Here is an 18237-nt window from a genome sequence, read left to right as displayed (position 1 = left end):
ATATATATCTTATCCATTGCTCATAACTGTTATTTTAAAGTGATAAGAGTTTCTAAAATACTTTCAATCTGCCTTTCTGGCACTCGCAGGCATGTCCAAAGTCTGTTTCGGGGGCCTAATCCAGTATGATGGTCGGCCCTCATGGCCCTTCACTTCATTAAATCTGGCCCTCTTTGAAAAAAGCTTGGACACCAATGCTGGCATTTGACAACAATTTAAAATATACAGTCATACCTCTTACGTTCGGTTCAGGTTACGTTCTCTCAGGATATGTACCGCAGCGACCTGGAAGTAGCGGAACGGGTTATTTCCGGGTTTCACGCATGCGCAGATGCTCAAAATGATGTCACGCGCATGCGCAGAAGCAGAGAAGAACTTCCAAGACACAAGGGTCTTCAGAGCTTTTCCTAAAAGCGGAGGTGTGCATTCCATGACAGAGCGGGTCCTGTTTTGCAGTATCACTGGCTTGAATCTCTGAACGTTGAGGTCTTTGGTCTCCATCAGATATTCTAAGGTGTATGTGCTTCATATGGGGAAGGGGATGTGCAATGCAACGTAAAAAGAGGTGGACTGACTACAGTTTATGAAGCACCCAATACTGTGCTTTAGTATATTGATGGTCAGTGAAATGCCACAGGTATCCAGACCAGTTCGCTGCAGCCAAAGAAACGGATTTTTAAATCATTGTATCTCATGTTGGATGTGGAATGGTTCGTGGTCTTGTACAATTACATGGTGACTTTTGTATCAATAACCCTTTAGAGTGTCTTCACTGGCCTCGTATGGCTGTACCTTTACTTTCAGGAAATGGGCCAGTTGAAGTGCCCTAAAACTGTATCATTAACCTTTGCAACCCTTCCCATAGGAACCAAGGCACCTGCAGTTGTTAGCAGACCTTGAAGATAGCAACGTTTTCTCACTGGTAGCAGGCAAGAAGCTCCACAATGCTCCTACAGATTATGGATTTTGTATAAAGGTAATCCCTCCTACTGGACTTAACTGTTAGGGGTCCTTTACCTTTAGAGCAGCCTTTCTCAACCTCTGGGTCCCCGGATGTTGTTGGACTACAACTCCCATCATCCCTAGCTAGCAAGGCCAGTGCTCAGGGATGATGGGCGTTGTAGTCCAACAACATCTGGGGACCCTCAGGTTGAGAACCGCTACTTTAGAGGGACGCGGGTGGTGCTGTGGTCTAAACCACTGAGCCTAGGGCTTGCCGATCGGAAGGTCAGCAGTTTGAATCCCTGCAACGGGGTGAGCTCCCGTTGCTTGGTCCCAGCTCCTGCCAACCTAGCAGTTCGAAAGCACACCCAAAAGTGCAAGTAGATAAATAGGTACCGCTCCGGCGGGAAGGTAAACGGTGTTTCCGTGCGCTGCTCTGGTTCGCCAGAAGCGGCTTAGTCATGCTGGCCACATGACCTGGAAAAACTGTCTGTGGACAAATGCCGGCTCCCTCGGCCAGTAAAGCGAGATGAGCAATGCAACCACAGAGTCATCTGCAGCTGGACTTAACTGTCAGGGGTCCTTTACCTTTTTAATCCCTCCGGTTATAGTAGATAGTTTTGTTTGTACTTAGAAATGTTAAAACTCCTACGTGGCTGTGGACTCTTCTTCCTTGGAGGTTTTTCAGCAGAGGTTGGGTGGCCCCCTGCCATGGATGCTTTAGCTGAGTTTCCTGCATTGCAGGGGGTTGGACCACAGAGTCCCTTTGAACTCTACAATTCTATTATTCCATATCACGTAGTTTTAAAAATAACATTACAGTTTCAGTTATCTTGCGGATTTTCTCTTTGTCAGGACCTACTAGGAAAGATGATCCAAGATCAGGTTTATCGCGTTTAAGCCCAGATCCCTTTTTTGATCTGAGTGGTTTGTGTCAGCCCCACTTGCTAAATGCTTGTGCCGTGACAGCTGCTGCTCTTAAAATAGAGTGAGATACATCAGAGGAACGAGCTCCCCAGGCTTAGCTTCCCAGCGCTGTCTCTTATATTGCCCTGGTTGTCATGACACAGTAAGCTAAACAATGGCTTACTGGGACCACACAAAGGTGCAGGAGCTGGGAGCTGCTCAGTGTTCCCCCTGCCCTTCTTGCTCACATGCCATTCTGAGCTAAGCCAAGGATTGACTTACGATGGCGTCACAGGAATGACTCAGAAAAAGGTAGTTCCATGGATACAGGACATGGTTAGCGAGGAAAGAGCTTAACCACAAGCAAATCTCAAATCACACCTGAACTCTAAACCTATTAAATGATGTCAGCAAGCCAGCACTCTTGGCCTCTGCTCCTACATCTGTGAAAAGGGGATAATAGCCCTTACTTGCCTTGTAGGATGGATCATGGTTGGTTGCCTTTGCTGTGAGAATAAGTTCTGTTTTGTCTTTGTTTTGTAGCCCAACCGAATGAGAAGTGAAACAAAAGAATTGAGGTTTCTGTGTGCGGATGACGAGCAGAGCAGGACGTGCTGGATGACTGCCTTTAGGCTCCTCAAGGTACCTTAGTCTTGGGGCCAGTTTACATTTATGGTGGCCTTCAGGTGAAGGCCATCGCAAGCCATCAGCAGGCGGCTGATGCAATCACAGTGGCCCCCAAATGGTCTGCAAATCGTGTATGTGGTCAACAACCATTATAAAAGCATGAACTTGGAATCATTCAGATGGGTATGATGAGTCTTGCTCTTCCTTCCACCCCAAGGGTCAATAACCCACAAACTATAGCCAGCAGTAAGATTTTGTCACTCCCAGGACTCTCCAAAATGTTTCATTCTTTAAATTTTTTTTAAAAAAAAACAGTTAAACAAAACTCTTACTGTTGTAGCAGGGTCCCTGCTGTGATACTATGATGCCACGCTGTTTTTTGTGGAGCCCCAACTCCACAATATTTGTTCATATTATATTTATACACACACACACACACACACACACACACACACACACACAATTTAATAAGGAATGAAAAGAAAATGTAAAATAGTGTAGAATAGCTGATGGGAAAGTGTTTTGAAAGATAACTGCGGTTCATCATGCCCACTTTCAACGTTTGGACATGCCCAATTTGAGATGTGGACCTCATAGAGTTGGCCTTGGGTCACTGTGGCCCTCAGCCTGAAGGAGATTAGCCAGTTCAGCTCGGCCCCATGCGGACCCCCAACAGACTTGAATGGGAATCTGTCTGCTGCTGGTAAGAACTTGGTGGTTCCCAAGTTATTAATTAACAAGTTACTTTACCACTTGAAGGGGCAGCCCAATAAGCTACACCCCGTAGTGCTATGTTGATTCCAATCTGCATTTTGACGGCATAATAAACAAATATTGGTGACCTTCTGTTCTTGCCTCTCTGTGGTGACTGACTTCTAGTCACAGACCCAGAGACATACCTAGGCTCCCTTGCACCCTTGGCAAGGAGATGTATTCCCTGTACCCTTGTACCCTTCCAGATTCCTTCCCTGAGGCACCCAGTGGAGCCTGGGTGCCTCACTGGGAGAGCCAGTGTGGTGTAGTGGTTAAGAGTGATAGACTTGTAATCTGGGGAACTGGGTTCGCTTCCCCGCACCTCCACATGCAACTGCTTGGTGACCTTGGGCCAGTCACACTTCTTTGAAGTCTCTCAGCCCCACTCACCTCACAGAGTGTTTGTTGTGGGGGAGGAAGGGAAAGGAGAATGTTAGCCGCTTTGAGACTCCTTCAGGTAGTGATAAAGTGGGATATCAAATCCAAACTCCTCTTCTTCTTCTTCTTCTTCTTCTTCTTCTTCTTCTTCTTCTTCTTCTTCTTCTTCTTCTTCTTCACCTGTAGGAGTGGCCTGGGGGGAAGAACACAGTTAGGCAGGATCCTAGCCGCTCTGAGCCAGAGTGCAGAGGCTTGCTTTTTGCACACACACACCAGGCCTGCAACCTTGGCAAGGGCTAACCTGGCCAGCCCCTAGGTGCACCCCTGCACAGACTCCAAGAGGAAAGTTTATCCCTCAGACCCATTTTGACAACCTGGAACTGATCACCCTGCCGTCATCATTACTACAGAGCTATTTCAACAAGAGGTGCAAGAGGGCATTTTCTGTGGTGCCCCCCTCCCCACTTTGAAACTCACTGCCTTTTAGAGGTGGCTCCAGCTCTGGGTGTACTGTATACAGGAGACATAAAACACTGCACCTTTTAATCACGGCTTTCAGAAATAGGTGGCTGTTTACCTTACTTGTAAGTGACTTTTTTGGTCATGCTCTGTGTGTTTTAGTGGTTTGATTGTTTTCCATTGTGCTTTATGGTTTTATTATTATGCCACCTTCCCTGGGACCTATTGGTGAAGGGGGGTTAATTAAAGAATTGAATAAACCAACATACATAAAGAAAATAAATACCTGTCTATTCTCCCCCCGCACTACAATCTGCAGTATGGGATGTTGCTGTACCAGAACTACAGAATTCCACAACAGAGAAAAGCCGCGCTTCCGCATTTCACCACTCCTATAGTAAGTTTATAATTTTAAGTTCTGTTATAGTCAACTCAGAGTTTAAACAAGAAGCTTCTTGCCCGCAAGTAGTGACTTTGGAGTTGCCAGATGCGGATCAAGAGGAATACAATTGCCTGGAAAGTGTAGTGCCAGAACTAAGATGGCATACCCCCCAAAATCTGATGGATTTGAATTGCGGTTTACATAGAGGGAGCTTATTGTGTATAGTGTTTACTTAACTGAAGTAAAATTGGTTTTATATGGGTGTTTTAACTTGGAACTGTTTAAATTGTATTGTTTTTGGATAAATTTTGATGTATTGTTTTCGATATGGGCCAATGGCCGCAATAAATCTATACTATACTGCCTGGAAAGTGCTAAGCTGTGCCTGGCACCATGGTTTCATCAGCACCGCTGTCTGAAGCATAGCAGCTTATAGCCTAATTCTGGTTGCTCCTCAAGTTCAAGGCTTGGATTCCCAGTTGTTGGTTGGATCACCACTCCCATCATCCCTGACTGCTACCTCTGCTGGCTGCGGACGATGGGAGTTGCAGTCCCAACAACGTCTGGGAACTCAAGGTTGAGAAAGGCTGGTTTAAAAAGCACTCCCCCCCCTTAGTGGGTAAAAGCACATTAATAATAATAATAATAATTTTTATTTATACCCCACCCTCCCCAGCCAAAACCGGCTAACGTCAAATGTATAACACATTAACATAAAATCAGACAATCAGTTAAAATGCATCCTAAAATCAGATCAGGATCAGAACAAAATCCAGTCAGATGGCAACCCGCAAATTAGGGTTGGGAACCTTAAATGCTCACCAGGCCCGACTGTTTGTGCTGAACTTATGAACGAAAGCTTTGCGCAGTGAAAACCCATCACCAAAACCATGTTTACGTTTCTTATTCTCCTGGCCCAGCAGAACAACATCTGCCTATGGCAAGCTAAAAAAAAACCCCAGTCTCTAAAAACTGACAATCTGGAGAAGGGTTGGAGGAGCATGCGAAAATAATAAAAGTAACCAGTAGTTACCTTTTCTAGGTAATGCCATTAAACCAATTTTCCTTTCAGAGAAGTGTGTCTGAAAATTCCTTAGTAGCAATGGATTTTTCCGGACAAATAGGAAGAGTTATTGAAAACCCAGCAGAAGCACAGAGTGCCGCCCTGGAGGAAGGCTATGCTTGGAGGGTAAGGGAGCTTCCGTCTTCGCACTTGCTGACTGATAACCTCCCATGGCCATGGCAGCGTAGTGGTCACGGCCACCGGCGGGAAATTCATTTAGGAACAAGGGTCTGAGAAAAGAGCAACTGGCTTAACATTGTCAGAAGTGGGATGGGAGCCGCTGTGATGTGGCTGGTGGCGGGAATGTCTGAAGGAATTTGATCATGTGAGTGGAGACTGGAAGCACCGCGAATTTCCGTGTCAGAGCTCCTGGTTCTCCCAAGTTGCTGGTGAGGTGGCAGCTATATTTGCCAGCCAGAATCCACACGGTTTGAATTCCTTGTGACATTACCAGAAGCAGTGGGGAAGCAGTAGCACGTTGCAGAAACTCAATATTTTGGTAGACCTTGCAATAGCTTCCTGACATGTTTTCCATTCTGCAGTACAGTCATTCCTCGGGTTAAGTATTTAATTCGTTCTGGAGGTCTGTTCTTAACCTGAAACTGTTCTTAACCTGAAGCACCACTTTAGCTAATGGGGCCTCCCGCTGCTGCCGCGCCGTCGGAGCACAATTTCTGTTCTTATCCTGAAGCAAAGTTTTTAACCTGAGGTACTATTTCTGGGTTAGTGGAGTCTGTAACCTGAAGCATATGTAACCTAAAGCGTATGTAGCCCGAGGTACCACTGTATTCACAGTAAAATGAGCATGGGTGTGTGCCAAGTGTTGTTTCAGAAGGGCAGCAAGGTTATACACATACGTGAGACGTATGTCTTGGACACGCCCATCACATGAAGGGGTCATATACCGCATTTTTCGCCCTATAGGACGCACTTTTCCCCCTCCAAAAATGAAAGGGAAATGTGGAAAATGGGGCGAATGCAGGTTTTCGCTGAAGCCTGGAGAGCGAGAGGCGTCGGTGTGCACCAACCCCTCTCGCTCTCCAGGCTTCAGGAAGCTATCTGCAAGCCTTGGGAGCCCGCAGGAGTTCCCGCCGGTCTCCCAAGGCTTGCGGGCGGCTGCCTGCAGCCCGAAGCACGGGGCGCCCTCCGGAGGATGCCCCGTACTTTGGGCAGGTGTCCGCAAGCCTTGTGCGCCCGGGGGGAGTTGCCGCCGGGCTCGCAAGGCTTGTGGATAGCAGCCTGTTCTGGGGGCTGGGGTCGGGGGAAGCTCGGGCTTCCCCTGTCCCAGCCCCGCGGTTGGGGGGGAAATAATTTTTTTTAATTCATTCCCCCCCCCCCCCCAAAAAAAAGAAACGAGGTGCGTCCTATGGGCCAGTGCGTCCTATAGGGCGAAAAATACGGTATGTCTTCCCCAGGAGAGCTGAGGTGCTGTCCCCTCTGTTTGAAACATTTACCTCTCTTTTTATCTAGGATCTCTAGGTGGGTGACAATAAATTGGAAGCAGAACCATAGTATCAGGGGCATTGTAAAACTGGGGTGACACCATGCCAGTCACTGTAAGGAATACAATTCCCACAGGTTGGACACTGAAGACAGCCTCCTTTTATGATCTTAATTCCTGGGCAGGACTATATCTGGAGAGACGCTGTGCCATTTGGGCTCCAATTTGTTCAGGGCTTTGTAAATCATCTGTAGAACCTTGAACTCAGACCAAAAACATATCGACAGCCAGTGCAGATCTTTGAGAATCAACACAATATGGCTCATGATTCCAGTCAAATTCAAAAAACTAGGCAACTGCGTTTTGGTCCAGAAGCAGCCTTTGAGTCGTTTTCAAGGGCAGCCCCATGTAGAGTGAATTACAGTAGTCCAAATTGTTGTTGTTAGTTGCTATTACTGTTCCTGCCATTATATATAATTTAAATGTGATTTAAATTGCATATACAATATAAAGTTAAATGGGCCTGCAGACAATAAGGTGATCGTCTGTGCTGTGTTGGATAATATTGTTATAACAATTGCTCCTAAATGAACTGAAAGTTTTGTTTTTACCTCTAATATGCTGTAGGATTTTCATGAATTTTGCACCCTGCCTCCAATAGAAATCTCAGATCTCTCTCTCTCTCCCCCTCTCCCCCCCCCTGTGTAAAGTGATTTGCATTCCACAAAAATAATTCAAACTTTAAAAAAAAAAATCCTCCAAAGATCTCAGAATTGTATAAATGATGCTGCTTCTCCCACAACCTCAAATCCCTGTGATTGATTAGAACTAAGTCACAATAGGTGGTCCAAATCATCCAGTAAGCTTTGTGGTTTAGCAGAGGTTTGAACCCAGGACTGAAGAAGATATTTGATGGCCTTGATTGACATAGGGCTAATGGCTTGTTGTTGGCTTATCAATGGAGTGCCAAGCAGCCTCCTTGTATGCTTAAAAGAGACTTAATTTGATTCTTGCTCCATGTGGACAAAAAACCTGACACACACAAACACACACATTTTTCATCCAAAGAACATTTTATAATAGTTGTATAACAATAAAATTGGATTGGAGAAATTTGCTTCAACTATACCACTTTCCCCCCAATGAGCTTCAACTTTTACTTTTTTTATTTTATTTTTAAGGTATAGTGGTACCTCTGGATGCAAACACGATCCGTTCCGGAACCCCGTTCACATCCAGAAGTGAATGCAACCCGTGTCCACGTGTGTGCGGGGGTTGCGATTTGCCGCTTCTGCACATGTGCGTGACGTCATTTTGACCGTCTGTGCGAGTGGCGAAACCCGGAAGTAACATGCTCCGTTACTTCCGCGTCACCGCAGTGCGCAACCTGAAAATACTTCTCCCGAAGCCACTTCAACCCAAGTTATGACTGTACAGAAACTTCACATATTCTCAATGCATTGCAATACATTTCCTGTCATGGCATGAAGAAACTGAAACTGGGTTAAACGTTTTAATATGTTGTTTTTGCATATAGCAATATTAATAATTTGACTGAGGTTTTGTGTTTGCTTCTTTGTTCTACAGAAACGCAGCACAAGAATGAATATCCTGGGTAGCCAAAGTCCTCTTCATCCTTCCATGCTCAACACAGGTAAGAAAAGTTGAATTTTCCTGATTCCACTGAATTCAATCAGACTTCAGTGCTCATTTGTGGTTGGATGGTGCCCATGTTGATTAAAATTTAACTTAAATTATATTAAGCCATATTTGCTCTTCTTGAGCCAGAAAGCTAGAGTTTATTCTTTGTCCTTTTAAAAGGGAACATTGATGTTTAGTTTGAGCCCCATTCGTGTTAAACATTTTGTGCAATGGCTTTTATGTTTGATTCATTTTTTGTGGGAAACCCAGCCAGATGGACGGCGTATAAATATTAATATATTGATATATTAATTAATTAATTAATTAATTAATTAATTAATTATATAAGAATTGGGCTACAGTGCTGAATACTAGCAATGACCAATGATTTCTCCTTCAGTTATTCACAGGACACAAAACTGGTTTCACGGCAGAATCTCCAGAGAAGAATCGCACAGGATTATTAAACAGCAGGGTCTTGTGGATGGGTATGTTTTTCCTCCCTGCACGTGATATTTGCCGCTGTGCCGAGTGTCCCAGATACAACCATGATCCAAATTTTCATGTAAAAGTACCTAGTTTACCTAGTCTGAAAAGACCATGGCATACAATCCTTGGCGAGGGCTGGGGGTGTGGAGGAAATGCGGTGGCATATTATTTTACTGAAGGTTTATGGGATCACAGGATGTAGCTCAAAATGTTGTCTACTGGCATCACCTTTCCAGGGTCTGAGCAGATCTTCTCAGACTGCCTGGCGATGCCAGGGTTTTAATTTGGGACTTACGTTACACTTCCCTGTGAATGCTCAAATGTTCTGCATAAATTCTCCTCGCTCTGGCCTGCAACCCTGATGGTGGGTCATTAAAAAGACTTGTATTGATCTGACTGTTCACGAGCATTTCCAAGGTTGCAAGGTTTGTCATAATTTCATCAGCCAAATTTCAAATTAGAGTTAGACTCTAGTGTGTGCTTGTGTCACAGACTGGTTGGACACAGAGGAATGGTGGGAGGAACCAATGGGGAACCCCAAGGGAGGAAGGCTCAGAGCCCAGGGATTGGTGGTGGGGCAATGATGAGAGGTCAGAGGGAGAAGACTGGGGAAAGGAGATGTTGGAAGAGGCAGCAGGGCTTAGGGAGCAGAACCTGGGGAGCTGGGAGAGTCTGTGGCAGAGATAAGTCCATAATTCGAGGCAGAAGCAGGAGAGGAGGGAAGCCAAGAGCCATAGAGGAGCCCTGTTGGTGAAGAAGCATGTGGCAAGCTCCCCGCCCCCCCGGTCTCCCAGAACCAGAAGAGGGGTGAAAAGGGCAGAGGAGAGGGTGGCGGCATGCAGGCACAGTCTCAGACAGCTTGTGAAAAACACTGGAGAAGAGGGGACTTAGGCAGCTGTGAGGAGGACCTTCAGTCTTAACAACTGCTTCATGGCTGCAGGACCTGCCAGAGAAAAGTTGCTGTGCTTATTAGGCCTGACACACCTATGCAGATCCTGTTTTTGCTAACAAAGAGTTAACTCCAACTTGCTTGGTGTGATTTACTGCTGGAACGCTCCTGTCAGCTGGTAAAATAATGAAACTGAGATGTTCATTTATTTCCACGTAGTAGTCAATTTAATAATAAAGTATAATATTGCTTCCCAGGTTATTTCTTCTCCGGGACAGTCAGAGTAACCCAAAGGCATTTGTACTTACACTGTGTCACCATCAAAAAATTAAGCATTTCCAGATTTTGCCGGTAAGTACGGCACTTTTAAAAAATGTGGTGCAGAATTCACAATGGGTTTTATTGATGAAGATTTCTGAAAGGCTTTTCAGTTCAACCGATGATAGCATTCAGAAACTAGATTTTTTTTTCTCATTTCCTCTCTGTACTTTTCTCAGAATACGTTAAGTTGGGCAAGACCTCTTCCCTGATCTGGTCCATCAGTCAGAAGAGGGCAGTTGCTTATCTCTCTCCCCCCCCCCCCAATGCAGCAATGGAGCATTTGAATGTATGTGCATGTATAATCCAATGTTCAAAAGCCTAAAAGCCACAGGAAGATCTCCAGAAACGGACACTGCAACTTTGACTGACTTCTGCATCAGTCTATTCAGGTGTTCTGTCACAGCATAGGCTGCAGAGCTGCACACTGGGGAAAAGGCACATGGTCTCCTCTTCAGACAATGGACCAGATCAATCCAGATGTGGTCATCATTATTATTTCAGAAAACAGGGCTGAATTTAGAAACCCTTATCTGTATATGCACACTCATCTCCCATGTGTAATACTCAGTGAAAGACCTCTAGCCATAGTATTTCCAACATGGACAATACAAATGCCTTTGTTTCTCGGAGAATAACATCCTGAAATGCCAGATTATCTCCAGTGACAGCCAATCTTTAAAATTAATTTACGGTAATTTATTTTGGGCTACAATGTTTGTGATATTTCAGATATATTAGTCTTAACTTATTTTTGTGAAGAAGTTGTTTATATCTTTATGGGACAAAATTGTGAACAAAGCATAATTTTTAATTTTGGCTCTCTTTTTTTATTAGCCAAAAATTAACAAGTGGAAATCCACAATTCAAATTTCAAAATCGTTCCCCCACCCCCAGTAGCACAAATAATATCATTGTTACAGAAAATGGGAAAGTTCGCCCATTTTTTGTGTCCGTTGTGTTTGTAAGGGCTGTTGGTTGTCAGAGGTATCTCACAACAGGTTAATGCCCTTGCCCAGGACCGAGAGCAATGCTCCCTAAGCACGTCAAACTTGTAGATGCTGGCTTTTCCCATCAGCCTCCATGAGCACGGATCATACCGTAATGATCATTCCCAACTCACAGAAGATGGTCTAGGACAGTGATGGCCAAACTTGGCCCTCCAGCTGTTTGGGGACTACAATTCCCATCATCCCTGACCACTGGTCCTGTTAGCTAGGGATGATGGGAGTTGTAGTCCCAAACCAGCTGGAGAGCCAAGTTTGGCCATCACTGGTCTAGGAGGACACTGTGGTCAACAGTATCAAAAGCCACTGAGAGATTAAGCAACAGCAACAAGGTTTCACTTCCCCGTCCCTCTCCCAAAGGTCAGGGCAACCAAGGTCAGTTCTGTCCCCAAAGCAGACATGAACCCAGTCTGAAATGGGTCAAGGGAATCATTTTCTTCCAATAGTGTCTGTAGCTATACCACCACCCTCTCAAACACCTTACTGCCAAAGGACAGTATTTGTGACCAGGTGGTAATTGTCAAGCGCCACTGCATTCAGGGAGGGCTTTCTTTAAAGAGTGCCCATGTGTTTCAGGAAAACAGGCACACACTCCTCCTGCAAATATGTGTTAACCACACCCTGGACCTCCTCCTAAAGCTATGATATGGGCAAGAGTCAGGAAGGCATATTGTGGGCCAAGCCACTGCAAGCACTTCTCCCACGTGACAGCATTCAAGTCAGCATTGAAGGACGTAATCGTCCCAATGCGGAGGGATGCAAAACATGACTGTAGACTATCTCAGCTGCAGCTACCTGGACGTAGGAGGAATAATCCTCAACAGGGAGGTGTTTGCAGCACTTGGACACCCACTGATAGACCTCTTTGCCTTCTCCAGGAACCGCCGCTTCCCAAGCTACATGTTTAGATTTCAGATAGCCTGGGCAGAGGCGCAGATACATGGAGTGCCAAAAGGACCACCCTCTTGACTTCTCCTGCTGCAGGAGGATACAAGAGATACAGGTGGTGCAGGCCCCTTTCCAGCCTTGGTTCTCTGAGACCCTCAACCTAGAGACTTCCTTACCCTGGTTCCTGCCGAACAAGGGGGACCTGTTAATTCAATGTGCTCCCCACTTCCTGGCTCAGCCACATGCCCTAGTTAGAATGTAAGGTAACTTTTTAACTGTTGGATACCTCTAACGTCAACTGAAAGATTCATTTTGGTTTGGTGTGCAGAGGCATCCAAGATGACATCCTGTTTCTCAGTGGCTAACTTAACCCAAAACTTTGTTCCATCCTTGTGCCTAGCCTGATGTTGTCCATAACGTTTTCACAAAGTCAGCATCACCTTGCGCCCTACAGTTTGGCCTGCCCAGACTCCTCCTCCCTAGTTCTCCTTCCCTAATTATTTTCAAGATGCATTCTATTTAAACCTTTTTGAGGGACAAAAGTGAGGAAAGAGAACCAGGCTTGGTGGAAAAAAATTAGTTTCATTTCCGGCCTTCCTGGGCAAGTCAAAGATATTAACCCATTGTTGGATACCTTCATGGTGAGCAACCAATGTTCTGTTCTATACCAGTAATACTAATTTGCTGTCTTGGGGTGGGGGGTGGGGTGGAGACAATATAAGAAGGGAAGGGAAGGATAAAATGGTAAAAGGATTGCGGGCAAATGTCCCGCAATCCTTGTGCCCTGACCTAGCCACTGTGATCCATGCGACAGTCACCTCCAGACTGGATTATTGTAACTCACTCTATGTGGGGCTGCCCTTGAGACTGACCCAGAAACTCCAGTGGGTGCAGAATGCCACGGCGAGACTCCTTACGGGGTCCTCGCTGCGGGATCACATTCATCCCGTGTTATACCAGCTGCACTGGCTCCTGGTGGAGTACAGGATCAGGTTTAAGGTGCTGGTTTTAACCTTTAAAGCCCTATACGGCCTAGGACTCTCGTACCTACGGGACCGCCTCTCTTGGTATGTCCCACGGAGGACCTTACGGTCTTCAGACAAAAACATCTTGGAGGTCCCGGGCCAGAGGGAGGTTAGGCTGGCCTCAACCAGAGCCAGGGCTGTGGCTCCGATCTGGTGGAACGCTCTGTCCCAAGAGACTAGGGCCCTGCGGGACTTGACATCTTTCCGCAGGGCCTGCAAGACAGAGCTGTTCCACCAGGCCTCTGGCCAAGGCACAGCCTTTGGTAATCCTCACAGAACTCTAGCCCAATGGTTGCCATCAATTTGATTTGAACTGAGTTTATAATGAATTGATTTTAGAATGCTGTATTATTTTACTGTTGTTAGCCGCTCTGAGCCTGGAACTGGCTGGGGAGGGCGGGATATAAATAAAATGTTATTTATTTATTATATTTATTATTGTTGGGACTATGGGCTAAGGTTTGAGTCAAAAGATGGAGCTTTGCTGTGCCCAAAATTTGAAATGGTGAAATTTATATTTTGAATATCAGAATGAGGTAAAACCAACTTTAAACAAGTCTGAAGTATTAGCTCAATTGATAGATGAGCTTCTGTCAGTTGACACCCTTTGTTGATGTGCATCCATCCATTAGTTAGCACCCTAATTTGGTTATATTGCTGTTTAACTTGACATGTTTTTAGTATTTTAATTTTTTTTATCAATTTTTCAAGTGTGAAGATGACGGACAGATATTTTTCAGTCTGGATGATGGGAGCACCAAATTCACTGACCTAATACAGCTTGTTGAGTTCTACCAACTAAACAAGGGAGTTTTGCCGTGTAAACTCAAACACCACTGCATACGTGTGGCCTTATGACCTCTGTTTTGATCCATGTTGAAGACCGACTTTGCTCAGTGATGGAAGTTGCTAGAGAAATATTATAAAAGGAAGGTTGACCCTGGGGAGTTAGCAGAATAGTTGTTCACAAGAATTATGCACCTTGGGGATTTGGAAAAGGATGAATTGAGCAACAGACTGAGATTTTGCTGGTTTGTGTAACACCTAAAAAATGCTTGGTGCTGAGTGTCCTAGCAACCCCTAAAATCAGGAAAGGGTGTGTAAAATCATTAAACAAAACTGGAAACTGTCCCTTGGCTGGTCCATTTAACAGAATCAAGTTTGTGAAGCAAAATTATTGAAAAGAACTCTTGCCCTGGAATAATCTTGAGAATTTAAGACTTAGTGTGTTTACTTTTTGTATTGATCACACTCTACTATTTTTTGTTTTTTGCACTCCTACTTTTTGGATATTGCATATGGCCTATATTAGGAGCTGATAAAGCTTTTACACTTATGCAGGATTTGGGTGTTAATCTAAATCCTGTATTTCATGAGTTGCTTCAGCCTAACAAGGATCTAGAAGACAAAAATATGACTTGATGGCTCTGAAAATCAGCAGCTATGTTATGTACCGATGCTCTTGAAGAAACAGTGTGGATACAACTATGGCAATATACACATACCAACATATGTACTCTTTAGAATGATTGGGGTTTTTTAAAAAATATGATGGCTGTAGCTTGTGTGCAGGACACTAATAATAGCTAGTCATGCAAAGGATTCTGATTCTATGCATCAATGTGTTTTAACCCATTTTAATCTGAATGTGTTTTCTCTTCCCCCACATTCTCAGCCCTCTGGTCTGCATGACCCTTTGGGAAAATCCACTGACAAAGGCTAGAGTGACAATATGTATTTGGAACCAGCTTTGGGAGGTGGGGCTTCACTTGTTTAGTCTACCTAGTAGGACACAAGTTCATTGTTTCCTTGCTTTCTGACCATGTCACAGGGCCTTTCGTGCAGGTGTATCACTGTCCAACCTCCTAACCATGGTTGAGAGTTCAAGAGGACCCCGTGTGTTTGCATTATCCTTCCCTCCAGCCTCTGAACCCGCATTTTCAGTAACCAAAACACAGATTGCAAATAAGTCTTTAACTTTGTTTGCAAATGACTTGGGTCTACAGTTACTTGAAAATGCCAATAAAGATGTAAGCCTAACTATAATTAGCTACGAAACTGAAAGAAAAAGGGAAATGGCCATGGAGTATCCTGGTCTCCTAATTATGGTTAGACTGTTGGATATGGCCGCACTGGCACAGACATAGGGTTGTTTCCAACTAAGTTCTACTCAGAGTAGGTCCATAGAGAATATTAAGGACCTCCGTTACGAATGTCCATTAATTTCAATGGATCTACTCATGAGTGTGACTAACATTGGCTAAAACCCATAGAGTTGTTTTCCTAAGTCAGGCATAGGCAAACTCGGCCCTCCAGATGTTTTGGGACTACATCTCCCATCATCCCTGACCACTAGTCCTGTTAGCTGGGGATGATGGTCCCAAAACATCTTCTTCAGTTGAACTGTGTCTTGCTTGTATTGTGCAGGATTGCCAAAACTTCTGTACAAAACTGTGGGCAAAATCCATTGACTGCTCTCCATCCATTTCAGACCTGCACAAAGAAAAGTTATGCGAGTGCCACCAGAATGATTGGGTGATAATATGCAGTAGTGCTGGTTTAATGGCTTGTTTTATTGCTAATAGAAATTGGATATTCAACCCTTCATGCCACTGCTGAATTTACCATTGACAATTCAGAAACCTAATACTTGGGGGTATATGCACTAAAGTATTTGTATCAGTTGGTCAAACTACTTTGTGGCAAACTGGTTTGGTTCATTCCTTCATTCCTGGTTCATCATTTAAATAAGGCCCTGGTTCACACACAGTGGTAAGCCATGGTTTATTAAACTGTGGGTTATTAAGACCGTGGTGTAGCATTACATATGAGCCTGCCCAGTGGTTTTAACTTCTCATTTCTTTACTGCCAACAAATCATTATGTGAAGCCATTGTTTGTTGCAGGCCTATGAATCTTGACTTGTTTTAGCTATAGTTTGGCATTGCAAGTGAACCAAGCACCCTTCCTTAACCATGATTTGTTTGGCTACTCCAACCAAAGTGTTCAGCAAGCTACAGAAGTCCAAGGAGAGTGCAGCTGGAAAACAAAACAAACTCTTGAGAAACAAGCCATATATTATTTGATCATTTGTTGAGCAATCCGTCGTTGTGATTTGTTGGACAAACTGTGGCTTATCATTATATGCAAAGCAGATATTTTCCAAGGCCTGTTTTAGGCTCTCTAAAGCCTTCCAGGTGGGCATTGGCTGTACGGAGCAAATAATACCTGACCCAGCTTTAATCCAAATTGATAAATGGAAATTTGGGCACGTATGGTAAGTAAAATGCAGGCAGCATAGTTAGGTTGGCTCAGATGCTACCAGCTGCCTTCATGGGGAGACACATTTTAGAGGGCTTTATAATATCTGAACCAGGACAATCTCTTGTTAAATGTTTCATTCGTTCCATGTTTACATTGCTGTGCTTTTCCTTCTGGCGATAGCTAGCATTAGAGGAAGGTCAGTGCTGGTTTGATTTCCCATTGGATTGCCATACGGTTTGTTACTGTCAGACTTTGAATATCATGGTTAATACACACATGATGTGCTTTGTGTACTTTGCACGCTTTATAAAGCAAGAAGTGTATTCACCCTAGGAATGTTCAGAATTACTGTTGCAAAATAAAATTTATCTCTACTGATTATCTCATGTAACTAATAAATAGCCCATCCCACTGGCTGAAGTTGGAAAAGCAGTTCTTTATTCACAAGGTATTCTTATAGCCGTGAGAGTAGCTTAAGAAAAAATAACCAGCTTGAGTCACATATACCAGCTGAATTATCAATGGTATAGAAACACTGTATCTTAGTTTACAGAACACATTCTAGTAGCTTTGCCCCCTTGAAATGTCTACATATAAAATGAAGAAACTTGACTTAGTTTTTATTAGAAACTTGCTGGTTTTATATGTGCATATTATTATTTTTGTCAATGTTCTTTAGACATCATATTAAGCTAAATTTTATCTTTGATTTCACTCTGCATTTTCTGTTTCACCCCTCCTATATATATTAAAAATGATTCAACATGCTCATTCTCTAGTTTTGATAAGACCATTTAGACTTTTGAGATAAATTTGTGTCTTAACTTAGTTTTCAGCAAATTTTAAAAAATTGTTTTGCATTGTTTCATGTTTATAAAACTTGCATTCTTTGACTATCATAATTTTCTATGTAGATAGCGGACTATTTTGTACACCCAACTTTAAAACGAGCTATTTTAAAGAAATGAGCCACATCAGAGTGGTAGCTACTTTACTAGAGCACACCATTATTGCTCCTCCCTTTTTTTTTGGTTTTGCTGGAAATGAAATTGTTAAAATCCCACCTTAAACATTTGCAGCAGATACAGCTGGTTGGCTGCTTCAAAACCAAGGACTGAAGGACATTTGACTTCTTTTGTATTTAAATGACATGAATGTAAAGAGGGACGCTCAGGGTTGTTTCTGGAGCCTGTTGAATTTTTATCATTTGTTTTTGTTTGCCTGTGATTTTTATTTTCTAAAATAAAATACTTCATGTAGCAATCTTGGAATATGTTGAGAAGGAAAATGTCGAACCATCTGGTAAAAAATAAAATAAAATTAAAAAACCAGTAGGTAAGTTATAGAACAGTAGTTGTTTGAAAATGAACAGCTTTTTTATTTGTTGAATTAATCTTGAAGAAACACGTGCCTCAGTTTTTAGATGTTTTGTCTTCTCTTTTCTGCACTAAGTACCTGACCGTTTTGACCAATCAATGCACCTTTCCAGTGGCAAGACTTGCTTATTGTAAATTATATTGTCACAATGCAAGACTTTTTAGTGACTGTAATATGGAATAAAAGTTAAGTTTTCAGGGAATGCAAAAGGTATTAATTTAAGAGACAAAACCTCTTACTCAATATGCATTGCTTCATAACTGTAAATAGCTTTGTGGGGGGGGGGTTGTGAAGCTAATTGTAATCTTTCAGGTATTTTTGTACAATTGAGGGACTGATTCTGTTTCTTGTAACTAGAAATAAACATTCATACAATTGTATTCAATTTA

At 43.5% G+C, this 18237-nt stretch overlaps 1 protein-coding gene across 5 annotated transcripts in view; it reads left to right on the top strand.

Moving 5' to 3' along the window:
* GRB10 (growth factor receptor bound protein 10) overlaps window positions 1–18237 on the top strand; it is a 90900-nt gene extending 72663 nt beyond the window's left edge. For all 5 annotated transcript variants that reach the window (XM_028703025.2, XM_028703026.2, XM_028703029.2 and 2 more), the window contains 8 exons: window positions 866–976; window positions 2392–2490; window positions 4385–4462; window positions 5520–5636; window positions 8539–8605; window positions 8993–9080; window positions 10228–10321; window positions 13920–18237. In XM_028703025.2, the coding sequence (XP_028558858.2) occupies window positions 866–976; window positions 2392–2490; window positions 4385–4462; window positions 5520–5636; window positions 8539–8605; window positions 8993–9080; window positions 10228–10321; window positions 13920–14066 (801 nt within the window). In that variant the 3' untranslated portion in view covers window positions 14067–18237. The remainder of the gene's footprint in view (window positions 1–865; window positions 977–2391; window positions 2491–4384; window positions 4463–5519; window positions 5637–8538; window positions 8606–8992; window positions 9081–10227; window positions 10322–13919) is intronic.

This window comes from Podarcis muralis, chromosome 13, assembly GCF_964188315.1.
Source record: "Podarcis muralis chromosome 13, rPodMur119.hap1.1, whole genome shotgun sequence".
NCBI classification, from domain to species: Eukaryota; Metazoa; Chordata; class Lepidosauria; order Squamata; family Lacertidae; genus Podarcis; species Podarcis muralis.
The sequence above is the reverse complement of the archived record's forward strand: the minus strand, read 5'-3'. Positions and strand labels throughout refer to the sequence as shown.